General features: G+C 37.1%; 1 protein-coding gene across 1 annotated transcript in view; it reads right to left on the reverse strand.

The window, feature by feature from the left end:
• msps (msps cytoskeleton-associated protein 5) overlaps nucleotides 1–24,013 on the reverse strand; it is a 124,189-nt gene that overhangs the window by 85,561 nt on the left and 14,615 nt on the right. Inside the window, exons 4-13 of the mRNA XM_083143879.1 lie at nucleotides 23,159–23,365; nucleotides 22,009–22,180; nucleotides 19,203–19,332; nucleotides 15,042–15,259; nucleotides 13,277–13,471; nucleotides 12,130–12,310; nucleotides 10,292–10,401; nucleotides 7,100–7,334; nucleotides 5,313–5,482; nucleotides 4,008–4,159 (exon numbers count right to left, since the gene is read on the reverse strand). Coding sequence (XP_083000005.1) covers nucleotides 4,008–4,159; nucleotides 5,313–5,482; nucleotides 7,100–7,334; nucleotides 10,292–10,401; nucleotides 12,130–12,310; nucleotides 13,277–13,471; nucleotides 15,042–15,259; nucleotides 19,203–19,332; nucleotides 22,009–22,180; nucleotides 23,159–23,365 — 1,770 coding nt within the window. The remainder of the gene's footprint in view (nucleotides 1–4,007; nucleotides 4,160–5,312; nucleotides 5,483–7,099; nucleotides 7,335–10,291; nucleotides 10,402–12,129; nucleotides 12,311–13,276; nucleotides 13,472–15,041; nucleotides 15,260–19,202; nucleotides 19,333–22,008; nucleotides 22,181–23,158; nucleotides 23,366–24,013) is intronic.

Genomic DNA, 24,013 nt, shown 5'->3' on the forward strand with positions numbered 1-24,013 from the left:
CCACTTGTGGGAAGGGATATTTTGGTGTTCCCTTCCAAACAAACGCAATTAGAAGAAAAATTCATATTTAGAAAGCCCATAGTACCTGCAAATAAACCACCAAGATAGTAATGTTCTGGTGCTACGACTGTGCAAACTTGTGTTGATAATCTTTCAATAATTCATTGTAAAAAAAATAATTAATTATGAAACCCTAAAAAACTGTATTGAGACCGAAAATTAGTTTAGTTTAGCAGTACTCTATGTAAATACTGTAGGATTGTAGGTAACCTGTATCCAGCAGAAACTCTATTTTATGTTTTTCAGGGGTTTAAAGTTGAAGAAACTTAAAATGCAGGAAATCTTAAAATATTGTAATTTTTTTTAGCATTTTGCTCTATCGGCCACGAAAAGCATGAACATAAAATCAAGATTTGTTCTCTCTCCCACTTGGGTATAATTTGCCAACACTACTTCTTTCTACTGTAATACAGGGTGTCCGGAATGGGACTGACTGTTTTTAAAAGTGTGCGACTTTAATATGATTAGAGATAGGGAAGAAAGAAAACATGCATTTTGAAGGAAAACTCAAAAAGTTTTATTGGTATTACTTACAAGTCATTGTAACTCAGTATAACTCCACGTGAGCCCCATTTGTGACAGGATATTCATCCTGAATTCAATTTCTCTCCACGTATTCTGTAACATCTGAGGTGTGACAGAAGCAATCTCATTCCGAATACGGGTCATCAGTTCATCAAAGTTATGAACCTTTTCACCGGAATACACAATGTCTTTCACATACCCCCAGAGGGGTTACATCAGGGGAGTGTGGTGGCCACCTAATTGGCCCATCACGGCCTATCCAACGTTCCGGAAATTCCGTATCAATATAGTCCCTCACTTGTAGGCTCCAATGTGGCGGGGCACCATCCAATTGGAAAATCACTTTAGGTTGCAAATGTTGTAATTGGGGAACTGCAAAGTTTTGAAGCATGTCTAAGAACACATTTCCTGTTATGGTTTGCTCAATGAAAAAGAAGGGGCCTATAACTTCATTAAGTGTTAAAGTGCACCAAACATTCAATTTTGGACTATCTTGGGAATGTTCCACATACGCATGCGGATTCTCAGATACCCATATCCTAACATTGTGTCTGTTAACACAGCCAGACAAATGAAAAATTGCTTCATCTGAGAAAACAATGTTCGATAGAAAATTATGGTCATTATCAATCTTGTGTAGAATTTAATTGGCAAATTCTAATCTTTTTGGCTTGTCGTTAGGCTTAATTTCTTGCAACAATTGCAACTTATACACGCGCAAATATAATTGTTTATGTACCACATTTGGCACAGTTGACCTTGGAATTCCCAGCTGCCTGCTCGCTGCATGTATTGACTTCCTCGGGCTACGTGTGAAACACACTCTTATTGACTCCACCCATTCGTCTGACACACGCAATCTACCACAACTGTGAGGTTTCACTACACTCTCTGTCGATAAAAATTGTTCCTTCCATGCCTGGATACTGTTGCGTGATGGAGGATCCTTGTGGTAAACACGTCGGAAGTTCCATTGCACTTGAACAACACTTTTTGTCACTGCAAACCACCACACGCATTGCGCCTTTTCGAGTACAGATGCCATTTTTTTTGTTTCGGTGATACTAGCGCCGTCACCGGTAGTTGTACAACTATGAAAATTTGCTGAACGAAACTTTCCTTCAAAATGTATGTTTTCTTTCTTCCCTATCTCTGCCCATATTAAAACCACACACAACAGTCAGTCCCATTCCAGACACCCTGCATATTTGACTGTAGTGACTGTAGGTACAAAGCAGGGCTCCTGCTTAGCCAAATGGTTAACACACTCACTTTTGGTGCGAGCAGTCCTAGGTTCAATTTCTAGTGGGAGCTCCCAAACTTTAGCTGTGGACCCAGCATCATGAGAACTGGAAAGCTATTTCAAAAGAAGTAGCTTGCTCCTGTCTAGAAAGCCTGAAAACAGTGGAAATGGGACTATACACTGACTACGCGTCATCCAATGAAAATGGCACTCTGGCCCTTAGAGAGCCTACACAATGAAGTTTAGTTTTAGTTGGTAAAAAGCAGTACATTTTGGAAATTTTTAATTCACTTTATTTTAATGTGGGGACACAGGCTTCTACAAAAAGGATTCATCTTTAATTTCACTTATATCCAGATGAAATGTGCACATTTTACTATCTGGGAAAGGAGTAGCCATTCCATCCATTATTGAATCTTTCAATTTTCACATAAGTTACAAGCACATGTATCCAAAAAAAAGGCAATGGTTATTTTAAAAAAAAGTCTTTGCAAGCATCAAAAGATTGCCCTGCACTCCTTATGTTCCTCTCAAGTGTGTTAATGATGCAGATTTTTCCACCTTACCATAGAATTTTCTCTCCACGTTCTTTCTAGTCTGTGGCACTCATTTGTTTCATATTAAATAACAATAAGAGACAAAAATTTCCAGTTTATACAAATTTGACAAATTCAACATGTCACTCTTGCCTTTCTAGTGTGTGCAAATCAAAATGCAATCCTGCTATATCGTGCTTCAGGTTTACTAAGTTGAACAACTCCTGGTTTATGAGCATTATTTAGTTAATTTTGTTGCTGTTGTTCTGAATATTTAATTGGTTCGGAAGTTTTACATATATGTATCTCTTTCAAAAATTGTAACTGTTTTCCTAAAAAATAAGAAAATAAACATGTACAAAGGGATAATGTATTCAATATTCTAGACATATCTGACTACTTACGTGAAATTCAGAAAATTTCACACTTCCGCATTACACAATTTAATGGTTAAATCCTATTAATTTCGAAGATCCACTGTCTTCATTCACAAAAGGGTACGGCGTTTGAAGCGGAGATGTACCGCGTTCCGTACCCTTTTGTGAATGAAGACAGTGGATCTTCGAAATTAATAAGATTTAACCATTAAATTGTGTAATGCGGAAGTGCGAAATTTTCTAAATTTCACGTAAGTAATTTTAAACTACGTTTATCGCAACCATCATGAATATCTGACTACATATTATTTCACTGAGAGAACCTTTCGCTTTTCCAGCAACTGACGTACATATTGAGATAATTGCATTATCTAGACAAATCAAATTAAATTTGCATCAAATATGTGAAGAATCCATGTTCACTGCAAGTACAAAAAACAGTATTTAATATTCCCTGACTTCTCCTTGACCTTTTCAGCCTTTGGTCAATTTCTCTGAGATTTCAAGGATGATGGGCATCCTGATAAATAAAAAATTGGACATTTTGTATAATTTCCAGGATATTTGTATTCAGACCTTTTTTAAATCTATCATTATTGGCATTTTGCATAATCCAACAGGATACATGGAAAAGTACTGGCACGTATTACAAATTGAAACAGAGCATTTCCATCCATATCATCTGATACAGATATACACCACTACATGTTCAGTTCCACTTGGAAACACATATTAATGTTTTTCCTAAAAATACAAGTCTTTCAAGCAAGGCTGAGCCAATAACAAACAGATAATGCTGATTCCCACTGCTTGAAAATTATTGCAATTCAAAGTTGTTCAGAATGTCTATAAATTTTGAGTTAGGTTTTCCAATGGAACATCTACCAGCAATAGACCATAGCAATCTACAAGAGATTTGCCTTAAAATATTCATAATAAAAAAATCAATTTCCTTAATGTTGTTGCAATAATAAAGATGATTATGCATTTTGCATAATGTCCAGGATATTTAGACACTGCAAAAGTGTACCACGGAATTTTTGTTCATCACACAAGATTCCCAGTCTCCAAAGTAAGATCAACCAGTCCGTGATTACATTCCAACTGATAGTTTCTAATATTGATACCGCTTGTATAGGTTCAACCCTACTATTAAAGTTCTGAACTAAAATTTTGTATCAGTTATCAGAATATGTAAATGAACACACACATACTTTAATTCACTGGCAATTAAGTTACTTATGAAGAGTAAAAAAAGAAAATTACTTGGTAAAATTTGAGTTTTCAGCCAGCAGTTTAGCAGCTTCAAGACGTAATTTCAACACTTGGAAATTTGTATCCTTCAAACCTGGCTTCTTATTGAGAGTTCTTATCAGCACTTGAGTGGGAATTTCTTCTCTCTCCATTGATCTTACAGTCTGAAATGGATGAATTACAACTTTCAATAATGATCACAGCAAATAAATATGCAAAAAGACAAGACAGTGGCAAACAAAAGTCAAAAATAAAAGTGGAATCCCGAATTTACGTTCCTCGAGTTTACATTTCCCCACATTATTCAACACTTGGAAATTTGTATCCTTCAAACCTGGCTTCTTATTGAGAGTTCTTATCAGCACTTGAGTGGGAATTTCTTCTCTCTCCATTGATCTTACAGTCTGAAATGGATGAATTACAACTTTCAATAATGATCACAGCAAATAAATATGCAAAAAGACAAGACAGTGGCAAACAAAAGTCAAAAATAAAAGTGGAATCCCGAATTTACGTTCCTCGAGTTTACATTTCCCCACATTATACATTCACTCTTGATGGTCCCAACATAGCAAAATGTTATAAAATTGTCCTTGATTATACATTTCACCACATTTTAAGGTTTTTCAGCTTGATCCCCTGAAAAACTTAAAATCGTGGTTTCACTAATTATTGGATATTTTTAAGTAGCATGATTCACATTCCCTGCCTAAAATTTTAACAGTATTTCAGTAAAACTGTAACTTGAAAGAAACTTTGTTTTATGTCAAAAAATCACTAATGTGCAATTTATAACCTAATTGTTAACAACAATCTCATCTTTGGTGCAAATTATTCCAGGATTCATTTCTTCTCAGTACAGCCTGGACTTTTAGTGTTATATTGGTTGAAATAATTCTCGAAGATACGAAAAATAGAGAATGAAAAAGAAAACAGTAGACAAAATATACAAAACTTCACTTAAAAGTTGCAATAAATGACATTACACTTGAAAATATACAACTGGAACTAAAACATGCAAGATCAAAATACTTGTATGAGATTGGGACAACAGAAGTAATCTATGCATGTATTTAAAAATATCACTATCAAACTTCCAGGTTTTACAACACTGTGAGGGAATGTGAACAAAAAAATCTATACTGGGGAACATGAAAAAAGTTTCTTAAGTGTGAACAAGGCAGCAACTGCATGAACAGGCTGAGAGAAAACTGCCTGAGCAGACAGAATCAAACACAAAAACAGATACAAGAAAATGAAACATCTTATAAAGTCTAACTTGAGGAAACACACAGCACAGAGAGAGGGGCAACATACCTGAATGAACTGCTCCACTGCCGTCACTCGCGTTTTCCAGTTAGCATCTGCAAGGCCACTGATTACATCATCCGAGAACAAAGCAGCAGCTTTCTCATCAACCTCCTCTGATGTAAGAGGTTTTTCAGTTTGTGCAGTATCTTGTTTCTTTCCAGCTGCTTTTCCCTTCCCTGCAAGTTGAAAAATATCAATGTGAAGATACACGATAAAACTGAGCACATAGAGTACAGAATTTGAACTATAGATTCATGTCCATAACATTACCACAATAGCAAATAGCATAATGCCTTTACTATTTGGAAAAATTGCTATGTTGTTGTTTTTTTCTCCTCTGAGGACCAAGCCGTAAAACCATAAAATGCAGTAAAATATAAAACCGGGGGAAAAGTTATATTTTGCTGGGACCATCAAGTTTGAATATATAATGCTGAAAAATGTAAAATCCAGAAATACAGTGCCTTTTTTTGGTCGAGTTGCCCGCAGAACAGTGGTTAGTGAAGTGAAAAGTAAGATCGCATCTGCCTGTAAACAGGATGCAATATCTGACAGCATTTTTAAAGGTAATTTTCACTAACACGTATCAGCTTCTCTTCCAAAATTCCTTCAATTTCCCTCCTGATATTTTCCTTCAATTCTTCTAATGTATGGTTTCAGGTTTGAAAGCTTGGTAGCTTGCCACGCAGACGTCATGAAAATGTCTATCTTGTGCAAGGCCCCAGAGGGATTTTTGATCATACTTCAACGTTTCTCATAACCACATGCCTTTTTAACCTTTTGCTTCTTATCAAGAACGGGCCTTGATTACCTAAATTACCCTTTGCTTCTTATCAAGAACAGACCCTGATTACCTAAATTAGTTCACAATTATCCAAACACTGTCTCTGTGTGAACCGGGAACATCTGGGAAACACATGCAAACTGGACATCAGCTACCTGAAGCACTGACGCATCCAGTGGCAAGTCAGCATACAGCTGTGGCTCTAAATGCTGACAGATGCGATCTTACTTCACACCGAGCTAGCCACCGTTCCGCGGGTGACTAGACTGAAAAAGGCACGGTATAAAATCATGGTTCCACTGTATGATCTCAATATTCAAGTAAAAGTAAAGTTCCTCGTGCACTTTGCACCATGCCATGAGGCATATATAGGGGATGTATGAGTAGGGGCCCACATACTCTTCAATCTCGTCCATTTTGTAGAGTTCAGCACCATGCTCCGGCCTCCTTTACTCCCCAGGGTTGGTTCCAGGTACCTACTTATTTGAGAGCACTTTATGCAGGAACAAGTCTGGAAAAATTCTGACCTTAGATCGCCCATCCCAGGAATCTAGTCCAATAGTCCCATGTGGCCTACCGACTAAACCACCATGGCTCCAATATTCATATAGTACATAAAATATTCATAATTAACTTTCTGCTGCAGACTTTTCTTCGCAAAAGCACATTCAAATCAAACCAAGCATGACTGGTCTATATAGTGAAACTTATTGCCCTTATGTTCTCATGTGTCCTGACTTGACTTTTAAGAAAGAACTTTTCGCTTCAAAAGGATCCTACTAATGGTGAAACTGATAAAAGAAAGTGAAGTAATGAATATCTAAAGCTCTGCATTATACATTCAATTTTGATGATCTTACCACAGCAAAATATTTTTTTTGATTTTACATTTTCCTGCACTTTAAGATTTTTCAACATGGGCCCTTGAAAAAAAAATTGAGGTTTCACTGTATACTGAAAATTGTTTCACAAACACACAGCACAAAAAAAAGTGTGGTAATGAACTTACCTGCAGGAGCTGAGGCAACCTTTTTACCAGCAGCCTTCTTGGCTGCCGCTCCACCAGTTGTAGCAGGACGCCTGTTCACCTTAGGTCCTCCTGTTGCAGGGGCCGAAGATGCATCCTTACTTGAAGTAGCTGGAGCTGCTGCTTCTTCAGAAATTACCTTCGGGGGAGCAGTCTTCGGTCTCGAGGGGCCAGATGGTTTAGCAACTATCACTGCCTTTTCACAGCATTCCTTGATCTAGAGGTAAACACACAAGGTTAATACATGGCACATTCAATAAATAACCGGAAAAGTAGTATAAAAAATCTAAAATACGACTGTGATTGTTGTGTGTTTGTTATTTTGTGAAGGCATCTGTAAGCTATTCATAGCTGGGGCTGACATGCCTGCCTCACGCACGGGATGCTGCGGAACAGTTACACAACATGGCAGCACCCTTACAGGAGTGCTCCAAGCTGGAGCAGTGAAGTGTCGTGAGATTTTGTTGAATGAAGGCGTGAATCAGATAGAAATTAATTGCCACATGACAGTTCAGTATGGTGACAACTGTATGAGTCGATCACAAGTGTACGAGTAGGCTGAGAAGTTCAAAAAGGGCATAACCAGTGTTGAAGATTCTCTGCATTCAGGTCGCTCTGTCACTGCAGACACGGAAAACAACATTGCTCAAGTGGAGGACCTGCTATAGGCATATTACCGTCAGTGAAATTGCATCCAAGATGGAAATAAATAAATAAATAATGTAAACAGTACCACCTACTCCAACCCTTTGCGTGAAAAACTGAAACCAGCCATTCTGCTGAGACGACGTGGTCTGGTGTCCACTGGTGTGCTTTTGCTTCATGACAATGCAAGACCACACACTGCCAGTGTCACATTGTCTACCATCGAGGACCTAGATGTTACGCATGAGTTCAAAAGATTTTTTCCTGTGGAATCAGTGCCCTTATCAAACAAAGCGTAGGTGCATTGAACTGGGGAAGGGGGGGGGGGGGGGGGGGCTATGTTGAACATAGTACTGTAGTTATTTTGGTGCCTGTAATAAATATTTGTTACAACATATTTCCAGTTATACAGGGTGTTTCGTAAGTTCATTTACAACGCTTGGGAGGTGATTGTACGAGTGAAAGTAAGGTGGAAAGTTCATGTAATGAAATTCCGGAAACGGCTTTGTTGCCCAGTTATTGATGTTTGAAAATGTGGGAAAATGATTTTCCGAAGTGAATAATGGCAAAAAGGGTGGAGAGAAGTCGTCGGTGTTGGGCGGTAACTGTCCTGGGCAGATGGAACATTCTCCTTATAAAGCTATTTAATACTAATAGACCAACAGGAAAATCTACCAATACAAACAGTGCACTAATATAAAATTTAATGATGCTGAAAACGTACAGTTCTGATATAAAATGCCCCAATTTTGTGAAGAACCTGACTGATTCATTCACCGATATGTCTGCTACTTTGTCACTCATACTGATGCTGACACCCTTTATCGATTCTCAACAATAACAATGCCTGAAAACTAACAATTAAAACTTCTTCACAATATTAGTTAATATTAGTGGGCAAGTATTTTATTCCAATTATGTACGATGGAGATTTAATAGTGGAAACTATTTATTTACAAATGATAGAAAAGAGATACCTCTGTGAAACGATGTAGTCACCAGCAGTGTGTACAGGGTCAACGAAGTTAGTAATAAGGTATGTTTTATACAGCTTATATTGATACACTTGTAAGTTGATTTGTACGTAAAAAAATAAACTTCCGGAGTATTAATTGAGGCAAGTGTACAACCTGTGGAAGTCTTAGTAGTATACCTGTAGCAGCACCTGTTCTGTTGATGGTTCAAATGAAGCAATTTCCTGAAGAATCTCTGGAACAGTTCTGAAGCAAATGCCCTTCATCTTAAGGATTAAATCAAAATCACAGGGGTTAAGTCCGGGGAGTATGGGAGATGGTAGAGCACCTGTCAACCCCATCGAGCTAACAAATCAGCCACAGGTTGCACTACATGCACATGAGGATTGTCCTGCAAAATGATGGGAGTATTCAGCAGAAAGTGTCACCTCTTCTTTCGCAATGCAGGTTGCAGATTCTCCGCATGCCTCACGAAGACCTTGATGACACTGTCGTGCTGTACGGACGGGGGCACATTCAATCTTTATCGAACTCCACTATTCCTGATTCAAAAACAATGTTGTGACCACTCAACTTCACAACTGTAAACCGCCAACTCCAACGATACTCTATTCCCCGTCGTCACTGTGCATGCACTAGTGTTGGAAGGAAGAGTACATTTACTGGGAGTTATTTTAGGTATCAAAGTAACATGTGGTATAAGTGAGAAGCACCAGTTCAGTTTCATGGCATTTATACATCAGTGTTGCCACTATTAAATCTCGAACCCACGTATAATCATCAATTTACTACAGTTTCATTTCAAAATATTCAAGAATTAAATCAGAATATTAAAATAACTGCAATGTAATCACAAAATATGGTTTTTCACACAATACTGGTCCAACATAAATTGAAACTTTCAATTTTGCATAATTTGCAGGCAAGAGTAGCATGACACTATTGTAGACCTTATGAAAGACCAAAAAGGCTGGAAGAGTAGCGGCAAATTAAATCCAACCGGTACTTTCTGATACTGATACCACTTGTATCCAGCTCCACCCTACTTTACAGTGATAAAAACACTAACCAAATGTTCAAAAATTTGCATTTACAAAACGTATTTGTGTAATGGACTGGTAGAAAAATTTTACCAATAAACCAGTACTTCAATATCATAATACAATCAAGTAGAAAAGTAGTTCAATGCCTATTCTTTACTAGGAATGGGATAGGTTAATCTGTACTGCATTGGTATCTGCTGATACAGGTGTCTTAATTTATTGGTAAAATTGCTGATGTGTCGGATATATCTGAAAACAGCAGGTAATGTAGTACAAAATTCTGCCTTTTTGTTGTTTTTTCAATTAATATAAAAGGGGTAATTCCACAATTACGAAGTCTGCAGATTTGCTCTTACTAAGCTGAAATCCACAAACTGGTTTACTTGTAGACGTGGGCTCTTTACTCTTGCATGTGTGTAAAATTTTATCTGCCATTAAACATGATTCAACACATCAAATCAGTGCATATAAGGTGAAAATAAATGAACAAATATACATATTAAACAGTTTACCTTAGTAATTTTCAAGTTGTCCACATCAAGGAAGGGCATCATGATTTTCTCTCCTACAACCTTCATGGCTGTCCCCAATGCTTCTGCTGAATTGTCTCTCACTGTTGGATCTGAGGAGGAAAATTAGGGAATAGTTTCCTTGCAATAATAAGAATTATAAAGCTACAACTATCTTGCGAGAGAAAAGCACACCAGCCAAAACTCACTCACATTCTCTCTCTCTCTCTCATACACGCACATGTACTACCGTATATAACATGGTGGGACAGATTAATCAGTATTTTATCTGTATCTGCTGATGTTACTGATTTGATATGTTTACAAGTATAAATAGTCTGTAATTAAGTGCAAAATGCTGCAACTTTGTTAGCTTTCCAAATATAAATGTATCATTTATATGACCTTGTTTTGTACAGTAAAATTCTTCATGTAAAGTTCCATTTTCATAGATCAAATCAATTTTGTAGCCACCCAGATAAAACAATACACACTGGTTCTTCAAAGATCATTTCTAATTTTTTTATTGGATTGGGAGAATAACACTTATTTGTAAATTTTATATTGGTTCTAGAAAATAGCTTAACAACACCAAGTACACACATGCACACAGATGCAGTTTTGTAGATGGGTGCAATTTATGCAATCAATCAATTTGGTGTCCGTAGCAAATTTAGGGTCCAAACTTGTACTTAGCTGTTTAAAGGTAGCAAAAGATAGATGGGGATAAGTTTTTCTTCAGGTAAGTATCAATTTTGGCATTCAAATATATGCAAGCAGGACATGGATATTGTGCTTATGTTTGGCGCATGTGCAAATTGTCTCTTCTCCTCGAAAACGACACACCAGTTGAAATGTAAGATCATTTCAGAAATCCCTTATTGTTTTACTGAGCTACTCTTTCGCCATATTTATCATTATGCCCATTTATACCATAAAAATGATGTCACAACTTTGGATGGTGGCTCCTCACTTGTGTTCAAGGTCAACTTCCCCTGGTGAGAAGGAACACCTGAGTCATTGCTAGTTGGCTACAGAAGTGGCAGAACCTGTGTGTTTAGCTTTAATGATGGTGAGTATAAAAATCATGAGGCTGTTATAATTAGACCTCAGACTTTTACGTTCTAAAAAAAGTGCTTTTAGGTTCCTAAAATTAAGCTCGAAAAAAACTGAAGTAGAGTCCAAAAAACTTAAAATGGTTCAAAATTCATGAAAAATGCTGATTAGGTACAATCGTTAATAATAAAATTTCAAGAGAACTGTAAGAAATGTTAATAGGTATATAAAACAACCAAATGTTAATTTTCTAACAAATTTTTCATATGTATACATCATTTTTAAAATTATCCATATATTATTGATATGCTGGCGCTGCTACCAAAAGTTACTGGTTGATATGAAAAATGAATTACGTATGTATAATTTGCAAGAGTTTTTTTAAAATTAAATATTTTAAATCAATATACCATTTCATTGAATTGAATTAGAATTCTTGGATACAGTGAAATCACACAACACAGACCCTTTATACTGTTAATATATTTGCGTGTGTGTGTGTATGTGTGTGATCACACAACACAGACCCTTTATATTGCTAATATATTTGTGTGTGTGTGTGTATGTGTAAGAGTGGTGAAAGGTGGTAATACCCAAGACTGAAATAGAGAAAACAACTGCTTGTACCTTGAATTTTTGGAAAGTTTGCCTCAAAAAACAGGTATATTGAATATTATCATGGTCCTAGAGCAGCCATCTTATATGCTGAAAATGAAAATAACCACGGAATTCTAGAGTTTTGTTGCTGTGCAAAACATTCTAAAATCAACCGAGACTCCACTAACCTGATTCATTTAGTGTCTTCACCAAGGCTGTCGTATACACTTTCAGGAGTTTCTTGTTTAGCATCACTGACGTGCACTTTGTAAAGCACCTAGCTAAGAAAGCTGCAGTTTCAGATTTCACGGATGGGTTTTTGTTTTCCAGTGCAGCTACACAATCTTCTTGAATTGCTTCTATGGTAGTCTGCAAATAGAACAATATTATTCAATCAAACAATACATGGCAGGTGGTAAAATGTATTTTCCTAACTTGAGAGGTACAAATGCAACTCTAGGGCTTCCCCAAGGACATTGTGGTCTGTGGCCTTGTAATCAAGGGGTGCAAGGTTCAATCCCTGGTAGAGGAATATCAAGCAGTGGTTCTGATCCTACTTTTAACTGCATATTCAGTCCCAATTAGCTTAACTTAGCATAAAGTGGACTTTGAAACAAATTGAAGATGCAAAAGTGCTGTCAAGTCATCTACACTTGGGAAAAACATATCAGAACTTGGTAAGGAACTTGCAACAGGCATTCAATTCTTGATATGATAAAGATGCCGTGAAGTGTAAGGTTGTGTTTTTTTTTAAATGCTTGTTATGTTGTGCTTCTTTAAATGCTTGATAGTTTTTATTGTATTTCAAGGCAAGGACTTACTATGTTATATCAATAAGTAAGCAAATAGAAAAAAAAAGGTCTGAAAACACTTGGCATTTTCAGTTTTATAAGCTAATGAAGACAACCTGCTTAGTTTAGTGTCATGGACACTCAAGTATTTACTATTACTTTCCACATGGGTCACGGCATTCACTCTTACTCTAACAGAAAAGTCAGTGTAAATTCACTTTAGAGAAAGTATATCCCAGTGATTACATATTTCTGAATGTTCCTACTCTTGTAAAATAAAATACCAACAAATTTTATTACATGCAGCAAAATGCATACAATGAAAACAGACAAAAGAATCCTGGTGGTAAAAGAAAGTCTTGGCTTGTCGAGTACATGTGCTGCATGTGAATGGGAAATGGATTGGGTCCATGTCCGGAACACTATTTTTGAATCGTAAGAAGGTAATTCTTGAGTTTTTAAACTGTCTGTGCAAACAGTACACATGCGCTATACGGTAGTTTATACCAGCAAACCAATTACGTAGGGAAAATAATATACTTACGCTTTTATATATAGCATCAATAGCATCTCTGAGGGCAGACACAACATTCTGTTTCTTTTCTCTAAACTTTTCTAGAATACAGGGTATGCAGGATCCAGCATAGGGTTGGAATCTCCTTTTAAGACCACTTGCAAGCCCTGCTAGGCACTTCCCGGCCACAGCGACCACCATCACATTTGTGTCTTTGGAAATAATCTGAAAGTAAAACATAAAATCTGATTATGGATGGTATAATAGACAGAAAAAATAAGAATTCCACACAAATCTAATGAAAACTGGAATAAGGATAAACAGGGTTGAAGAAGAGTTATGATTGAATTCCGTGGTTTCTAACTTCATCAGCAGCAGAAACTAAGTTTTCTTTATCAATTTTTTTTAACAGATAATGACAATAGTTAAGGCATAACTTACACTACATGCAGTCATTTCACTAAGTAGATGAAGTCCAGTTTTGGCATGTAATTACTTTTTAGTTTTTACTAAAGCCTTCGATACATCATGTGGCTTCTTCAGGAGTTAGGACAAGAATAGTCCAAGTTTAAAACATGGGAAGGTAAGTTAGTTTAAAAAGATTAAAATTTAAGGTGAAAGATAATGCAGTGTCCTGTCACTGCTTCCTACTTCACATCAGGCTGGCAACCGACTCTTATTCAATATGACTGCCTGGCTGACAGGAAGTAAAGATGACCACATTTCCCATGTTTTAAACTTAACTTAAACTATTGTTGTCCTAACTCCTGAATAAGCCTCATGATATGGCAAAAGCTTGAGTAAAAACTAAATGCATGCCAAAACTGGACTACAGCTACTTCGACGACAAATTTTATGCTGTGATACTATATTCACATATCACAGCTTTCATAGATCATCGTAGTGGTTAAAATTGTTCTCAACTATTAACACATTGAACTGATTAGAAAAATATGTTCCTATATATTTCCAGGGGAAAAAAATAACATGGCACATCCTACAATAAAATTACCAGTGTGATACTCTTTCTTCAGCAGGTTCAAATAGTAAACATAATGAATTTAGAACTATACATTATTCTACATGTGCCATTTCTAACCTTCCTTCAAATATCAGAAACTTGCATAAAATACTTTTATTTTTAACACATCATATACCTTATGTTCGTAGTTTCACAAAACTTTCAGCATTTTGAAGAACATTTAATTAAAGTTCTGCAAAGTAAGCATGTTCATGAGAATTGGTATGCACTGTGTGTGTGTGAACAGAGTATAAATTTCCACGTAAGAAATAAAATCAATTTGATGAACACAACATTTACACCTGATATTTCTTTAGTGTGTAATGAAAATGCCAACTTGATTGATTGTCATACTGACAAGGAATATCAGGGTCTTATATTTATGCTCTGGTTCAACCACTAACATTCACTAACTACCAATTTCAAATGCACATATGAGAGCTATTAATAACCATCAGGAAATGGTGACAACTCTTTTGATAATACGAGGGGCTCAATTTAGTTTGCATGCCACTATAAAAATCAGCACAAACACTTTTACAATGGTATTATGAAGAAGTTCCTAGTATCAGTGTTGCTTTCTTACTTATTTGGTACCTATTAATTTTGAAAGGCTTCAATGTCTAAGGTGTCTGGGATGAAACAGGTTCTAGTTAGTTACGCACTGAAGGTGGTTGAGCATTCCAAATAAAAAAGTAACTTTAGTGCGTAAAACTTTGAAAAAGTGGTGTTTTACGCATCATGAAGAAACATGCCAGTTACGAAAAACTTTACCTTTTTCAGAGCTCTAACGAGATCACCATAGTCTCCACTCTCCAGTTTTGGATTCTGAACAAGCTGTTCAAGACACTCCACAGCCTCTTTCCTTTCTTGCCACTTCTTAGCTTCAACCTTTTCATAAAAGTCCTTTGGTAACTTGGACAGAATATCCACTGGTTCCATCAATTCATACGGGTCAATTTCTGGTGCTTCTTCAGCTTCTTCACATTCTTCTGCAACGGAAAATAATCATGCATACAGAAACTAACATGAACAATGTTTTTCTTTCTTCAAATAGCAGTCAAAACCAGTTTCTCGTATAAAAAAAAAATAAAAAAAACTAATGAGACATTTCATAAAACTGGTTTCCACTTTGGTTTGTTTTAAAAAATGACCTGTGAAAATTGCTCACATATTACCCAGGTGAATTAACAACACTGGTGTGGCTATGAAGTGTGGGTCATTGCACTAAGTCTATTTGACTTAGCATAGGAATCTCTTTTACCAACAAATTGTGAATATCCTTTGTGCCCTCAAAGTTACTTGGAGGAAAAGAGTATATATGTCACTAGATCATTCAAAGCACTTTCCATGTGAAGCAAACTGAACCTTAACCTTTAGTCCGCCGCTGTAACACATATGTTACAAAAAAAGTATGTCCCTTGTAGCCGCTGTAACACATATGTTACAAACAGCTTTAGATACAATTATCGAGGGTTTGCCACACTTATATTTGTATATTGAGGTTGAAACACTAACAGTTCGTTCGGGAACATGTTTTGCAATTGTGTTTACAAAAATTCCAACTCCCCCCCCCCCTCCTTCAAGGAGACTTCAGATCGAAGCGACAAGTGGCAGGCGACAACCGACAGGCAACACTGGCATGGACGTCAGCAGGGTTTCTTCCGGACATATTTCCACAAGGAGCCGAATCAAGACAAGATGCAAGTGCGAACGACAGAAAGCAAAAGTTCGGGTTTTCTCCCCAAAGTAGCTGGAGAAGAGGGGGCAAACTCCACATTTTTATGATTTTTTTCATTGAAATTCGGGGGATGCAGCCCCCGCCCGTAACCCCCCCCCCCCCACGGTTGGGGCATCCAAATTTTACATGGTTGCATGCACACACTGATGTTCTACCTGCAAAACAAAAGTTATCCGAAGTAGATTGGTTCCATAGTGTCAGTTATATAACAATTTTATGAATAATATGCAAATTGGCTAAAATTCGCTAGAGTTTTACGTTTTGCCTTAATATTCAAATTATATTGCACCCACGAACATGAATCAAGTTTCATTCTGTTGCGGAAGGTCCATTCTTTGAACAAAAAGCAAATGTTCAGGTTTTCTCCCCAAAGTAGCTGGAGAAGAGGGGGCAAACTCCACATTTTTATGTTTTTTTCATTGAAATTCGGGGGATGTAGCCCCTGCCCGGAAGCCCCTCGCGGTTGGGGCATCCAAATTTTACATGGTTGCATGCACCGATGTATTATCTGCAAAACAAAAGTTATCCGAAGTAGATTGGTCCCATAGTGCCAGAGTTATAACAATGTTATGAATAATATGCAAATTGGCTAAAATTCGCTGTTTTGAGGAAAAAAAACAGTTTTACGTTTTGCCTTATTATTCAAATTGTATTGCACCCACGAACATGAATCAAGTTTCATTCTGTTGCGGAAGGTCCATTCTTTGAAAAAAAAGCAAAAGTTCCAGTTTTCTCCCCAAAGTAGTTGGAGAAGAGGGGGCAAACTCCTCATTTTTATGTTTTTTTCATTGAAATTTGGTGGATGCAGCCCCCGCCCATAACCCCCCCGCGGTTGGGGCATCCAAATTTTACATGGTTGCATGCACCGATGTATTATCTGCAAAACAAAAGTTATCCGAAGTAGATTGGTCCCATAGTGCCAGAGTTATTACGATTTTTCTCCATTATGTATACGAATTCAAATTTCGCGCTCAAAGCCTCGGCGACACTGGGCTTACTTTCGTCAGACCGCGCGGCGTACTAAGGGTTAATCCAGCAGAAATAACCACAAAAAGAGCCAAGACCCAAAAGAGAGCATGTAAATTGCAGCAGAAATACTCAGCAATAACAAACTGACATAACCATTATCAAAGCTGTGTCAAAAGTTCATTTCTGATGTATTAAATATATAAATACAGTAGTGTCCTCCTCCGTTGCCGTGCAGTCTAAGGTGCTGTGGTTTGGACTCTGACTGCGGGATGGCATGGGTTCAACTTCACCTCGGTTCAGTCTCTGGGTTCTCGGCCTGTGTAGAGGACCGGTGGTAACCCCCATCATGAGGAAATTGGGGAGCTACAAGTGAGTAGCGTAATCCGGTCACGGATATCTCCTGTAACAGCTAAGGGTTCAGACATGCTGACCCAACGTCAACCCATTATTGGTTGAAGATCTCTACACCTCTAGGTAGAAATTGTTGGATGGAGACTGGTAGTCGGAAGATACGCCAAGGCCCTTAGAGGGCTGTTAAGCCATGAGTTATTATTATTAAATACAGTAGTACTTCAAATACAAAGGGGATACATTTTTGCACATTACATTTCACTCTCTGAAGGGACATATTGCCTGGTTGTGATACTGCAAAAGTGTTGGAAAAGTTCAACCACGAGGCTCAGCAGATTGCTCACGCACTCCTTGTACTTCAAACATACATTGTTTGACATTACTTCACATCAATTTACATCGCCAGCAGATACCACTTCTCTAAGACCTATTCAATGTTCATTGCTTGGAAGCCTTCAGAACTGTACATTGGTATGTAAACTCTGAAAAACATACCCTACAGTGTGCAGATAGTTATATCTGGAATCAAAAGTAATCTTGTAAGAAAATAAATTATCATCTGATAATGAACAGTTCTTTTTTAAAACTGGATAATTTTAGATTTCACACCGAAGCGACATGCAACAAGAAACAAGAGTGTTTCATACAAAAACAAGCTGCAAGAGACATGCAGCAAGCGACATTTGTTTCTCTGCTCAACTTGCATTATGATACCAATAAAATTACACTAATTAGTTTATTAGTCATCCGGGGAAAAAAAAACAACTTAAAAAGGGACATTGCTATATGTAAATCATGTAAAATTTTTGCAAGTTATTGAAACTCAGGAGAGGCACGTTATGAGAAAACTGAGATATCATATGCAGTGACATCAAACTGCATACGCTAGACCTTTCAGCCTAGAAAAAAGCAAAGACCTGAATGCTAGAGCCGTGGTTCTTAACCTTCGTGAAACTGTGGCCCGATAAATTCTTTATTTAAAAGTCAACCCCCAGATCCCTCGAATTTTCCTCGTAAATACCTTAACATGTACCCTTGAAATTAAATACTGATACAAAAAACATCTGGCATAATCGTAGTAATAAAAGTTTGACTACTGTAGGCTTGTTGACAAATATAAAAATATGGATGGCAAAGCAATAATGTCGTCTCCATGTAATCAAGCAATAGCCCGGTCGAGGCACAGAGTGGTGCGGATTCCACTTTAAACTGAAGGTCCAGTCTTTGATTAGACTATTTGTGTATAAAATGAACTTAAAAAGCAAAAACTCACAGCTCAAATTTTTAATAGGATTATGTTATTTGTTAACCACTTTCCACAGAACCTTTTGCAGCCCAGTAGTTATATTATGAGGGCCCAGTGGCGCCGCAGCCCGGTGGTTAACAAGCACCGCACTAGAGCACCTTACCACGTTGACTGATCTATTTGAACTAACGTGCATCCATGCGCTGGCTGTTTCAAACAAAAGCAGTCCTGTCATAAATGGCCAAAACACAAGCTCTTTCCATGATGTTAAGTCAAATTACAGCCGATAACTGCATCAACAAACTTGACAAAGCCAATCTTTAAACATTGTGCACATCAATACTGTATTATATCAACAAATTAGAGGTTCAAATATGTTGTAAGGCCTCCGGTTGGGCTCTCTTTAGAGTTTTTATATAGCTAGTTAGGTTGAAGCACTGCGCATATGCAAACAACGAACTGAGGCAACACTATGCACGGTATTGAGAAAATGGCCCAGTCTAAGCGACATGCAAGCAACAAGCGACACGTGCAGCTTGTCGTATTGCTTCAGTTTGAAAGGTTCAATTGATTACTGAGGGTTTGCTTGCAGCATGTCGCTTCGGTGTGAAATCTCCCTTAATCTTACCATCATCTGCATCACCGGAAGCTGCATTTGCTGCTACTCGTGCTTGAAGTTGCTGCTGGGAACGGATGTACCTGATAGGAACAGCCTTTGTCCCTTTTATCTTCCCAAATTCTGATTCCAACTCAGTAACCTAAAACAAAATACAAAAAATAAATTAAAAATCATAACATCAAGCCACCTTCTATACAAAAATTATACTTGAAATGGCAGATGGATCAATTTGAAAATTACTCAAAAACAAATTTAAATTGCAAATATAAAGTTAACTATCGTTAACAACTTTGTTCATGCAAAAATGGATTTATTCTTTTTTTTAAAAAAATAATAAGTTTACTATTATCTGATGGGTTCACAAACTATAGACGATATACCACGTTAACTTAAACTTAATAGTACATAGAAACAGAAATACTCACTCAGGGCTTGTACGATTTCGTAAAAACAATATTCCCAGACTTTTTCAGACGAAGAACCAAAATTTTCCAGGCCATGTCATTAGGGCAAATCACGTATTTAAACGTGTGTGTAAGAAGGTAACTAAACATCACACTTAGAATCCCACTTAATCAAGTTTTTAGAATATTCTTTTCACATATTAAAAGTAAAAAATGAGAACAGAAATTGACTGTTGGATAGGAGCATCAGGCAAACTTTACATAATACATGCTACGTATGAACTAATTGTTAACAAAAAATTATTATTTTATATTTTTTTACAAAAAATCATGATAATAGCATAAATACATAATTATATAAAATTTATTATTATATGTATTAATCCTAATTTCAACCAAATACAGCTCAATAATAACAACAAGAAAGTGGTAAATTCCATTAGCCACTTATTGTAGCACATCGCGCTATGATGGCAGGGGTCCTGGGTTCGAATCCTGGCCTGGGCATGGATGTTTGTAAGTGTCCATTCATAAATTTCATCAAATCGTAAGTCATCCCCAATCTTTGCAAATAAGCCAAAAGTGAAACAAAAAGCGAAGTAAAATAAAGCAAATCAATCAATCAATCAATCAACCACTTACTGTACTGGATTTCTACTTGAAAATAGTTTGAAACATGACCCCTTTATTTAGAGTATTTAGTATGCAAATTGTACTCTACCGGTTATACTAGGTACATCAAACTAAAGTATAGTTTGTCCACAACAAATAAAAAATTTATTTCTTGTCCCTTTTTCAGATTGTTCAAAAACCTACTTCTAGCGAAGTAATTCAAAAATGTTCATTTTTCCAGAAACATGGTAAATTTCGCAGACATTTCCAGAAAAAAGCAAATTCCCTGACTTTTCCAGGATTTCCCAGTTTTGCAGACCCCCCTTCACTGTATATGATACATATGCCCATGCCAAAGGTAACATGTTAAATATTAAAAATTAGACAATCATGTGCCATGTAAAAGGTTACAGTTGTAACTTATATTGAGTTCTCAAAGAATATTTCCCCCAAAATTGCATCACAATGCTCGCGAGTTTTCAGCAAGCTGCACTTCCTATGCTTTCTAGTGTAAATGCATAGTATAAACGAAAGCACCCCCCCCCCAAAAAAAAATTACGTCGCACAATCAACCAAAAATTTTTTGCACATTACATCTCACCCTCTGTGGTTTCATCCAATTGTATTATGGCAGCGAATATTGTACATACAAAATGTGGAAAAAAAAAAACTGTAATAACTAACTTCTATTGAAATGTAGTTTGTGGCATTTAGTAAACAAGCCCAATAGTGGTAAATTCCAGCATAAACATTGCCTCAACTTGATATCTTCAATGAGGTAGTTTCCAAGCAAAAATGTATTTGGTACAGTCAATAAATAACAAGATTAATGCCGTGAAAAAGTGAAATAAAGTGACAGAGCGATGAAACTTACGGGATATGTAGGCCAGGCTGGGGTACACCACATGTCAGACTAGTTCCAGACTGCATCGTTAGGTGGCAGCATTGGCAGGGAAGGGAGGTTGTGTATGTGCAATTTGCCTCCAAGGTGTCAGTCAGTCATTCAGTGAGGTGAGTCATGGCATTCACAGTGTCAGGTGCCACAAAGGAGGCTCAGCAATCCGCGATACAGTGGCAATGGACGAGATCTTGTTTAGCCGGTATACGCCAAAGAGAAAAAGCGACAGCAAGGAGTGGAAACACACCTCGACCCCGCGACCCAAGAAAAGCAGACAAGTCGACTTTGTTCGCAAGGTGATGTGTGTGTTTCTTTGATCATCGTGGTCCACTTCTCGGTCGCTTCTTCCGGCAGGGTGAGAAAATGAATGCTGCTTTGTACTCTTGACATCTTGCGAAATGAGGTGAGACCTGCAATTAGGCACAAGCAGTGCAGCTTCTTGTCACGAGGTGTCATCCTACTGCAAGACAATGCACATCCCCACATTGCTGGACATACTATGGATATGATCGCACAAATGGGTTGGGAATGCTTAGTTCATCCCCCCTACAGCCCTGACCTATCCCATTGTGATAGCGTGTTTAGCCCACTGAAAGGTACCATACGTGGAATCCCCTTTGCCTCGGATGCACAACTGCAGGAGATGGTCTTCCACTGGTGCTCACAGCAGCCACAGGACTTCTGGGACAGTGGCATCAAAAATCTGGTGAAGCGGTGGGATGCCTGCCTAAACAACGCAGGTGAGTATGCCGACCAGTATTAAAAGGTACGTCCGTACAATATTCATTCCTGTTATTTATTGACACCGTACCAAATATACTGTTAGAATAAGCTTCATAGAAATCTCCGCACATTTTAGTAAATACTGTGCAAACTGCATTGCCCATACATATCCACTTACCTGAACTGGCTTTAAGGAATTAAGTTGGGGTTTCAAAGCATCTCCTGCCCATCTGTACATTTCTACCACCATTGTCTTCCCTTCATCGCGAACCAATCCAGATCTATCTTCTAGAAGAGCAGGCATTTTCTTCACTAATGGCTTAATGCTGATTATCTTGGAGCCAAATTGCCTTAAAATAAAATTATGTTGTTTTTGAACTGGTTAATAATATTCAGGTACATATCTGTACATGCTGTAATTGATAACCCTTTTAAAATCATTTAAAGTAATACTAAATCAACTGATTATTATGGCAGAGCCAATACTTCTACCAATTACTTCCAATACCACTGAAAACAACATGGTGACAACTGACTAGTTATAATCGATCAAATAAATAACACAACACTGAAAGTTTTGTTACTGGGTTTCTTGTACTGGTCATGAATTAATTACGTGACTGTTCACTGCCTATTTGAAACAATTGGGCCCGCTATTTAATGCATAAGTCTGCGTAATTGAAGATTAGGTTTTTCTGGCATCATAAAGAATGAACTAGATACTGTATATTGTTTTATACTTATACAAATTAAGAGTACAAGTATTGCTTGCAACTGTGACACAATCTACCAAATCCACTTCCGTACACAGGAATAAACTTGATACTGATACTCCAATAATTACATAAATGAATCAAAATATATTTCATAACAAAGCTCCTCTATTTGACTATAGTCAAGTGTCCATGCTCCAATATATAAAGCTAATTATTTATCTGAAGTTTTCTTATTTAAAAATTCAGTGTTTTACCTTCTGATCAGCTCAGACCTTGTAATAAATATAGTTTTTAAATTAATTTTGGGATTTTATTCACCATTTTAACCCTGAACTGCAATTTCATATGAGGATTACATTCTCAAAATGTGCTTACTTTTTGTATCAAAATTCTAATGTTTCTTCAATTCATCATAAATATATGTCTCTATCAATACCACCCACCAGATATACAACAGTTAAACAGCAAAGTTTTGTACCTGACAACATACTATTTACAGAAATATAAGATTGTTAAATTTTCATCACACACAGTGACTACTACTGACAGTACCAGGTTTGGTCACCCACACATTTATACAATTTACTGACTGCAAATAAAGGAGAAACTTACTTGAGTGCTTCCGTAGCAGCCGCAACACAAGCTGCCACAGCCTTGGGATTCTTCTGGTCCATTCCTCTAATCAACTCCTCCATCACTTGTTCAACCTTTTCAATCTCTATATACATCAGAGTGATCTGGACTGCTAGTTCTTTGGTTTTTGCTTTCTGAGCAGGCAAGCACTTGTTTACAATTCCTGCCATAACTTCGCCCACAGTCCTGTAAGGGAGATTGTTGGTGTGCTTAATTTTTTCTTAACAAAATTTCTAAATCAATAAATTAGATACAAATAGTGATCAAAGGAAAACAAATTCTTCATATTTGCAAACAAGCTAAATATTATTATTTTTTTTTAAATACAGGGCCCTTCACATTAATTCCAAGCATTTTCATGACACACAAATTTACTGTTACTCTACGATTCTGTTATTTATGGGTTGCAAATTCAATCTGGCTCAAAGACATGTAAAAACTTACTTAAATTTCTCACAAATGTAAACAAAATTATTCTATTTTTTAAAAAAAAAAAATGGACTACAATATAGATATTACAAGCATCCCTTTAGAAGATTTATATTGATCTGTGCAACCACTACAAAATTTCCCAGGCCAATCTTATCCAGTCCAGGCCTCCCCGATGGCGCAGTGGTCCCGGGTTCGATACCCGGTGGAGGCACAAGTGGTTCGGATCCCACTTTAAACTGTAGGTCCAGTCCCAATTAGCCTTACTGTGCATAAAGTGGACTTAAAACAACCAATCAATCAATCAATCAATCAATCTTATCCAGTCCACTTCATATTGACAAATGCATCATGATAAACAAAAATATAATAATAAATGTATGATGCATCAAAAATCCTATAATT

This window comes from Lepisma saccharinum, chromosome 1 (assembly GCF_977018435.1).
Source record: "Lepisma saccharinum chromosome 1, izLepSacc3.1, whole genome shotgun sequence".
Lineage (NCBI taxonomy): Eukaryota > Metazoa > Arthropoda > Insecta > Zygentoma > Lepismatidae > Lepisma > Lepisma saccharinum.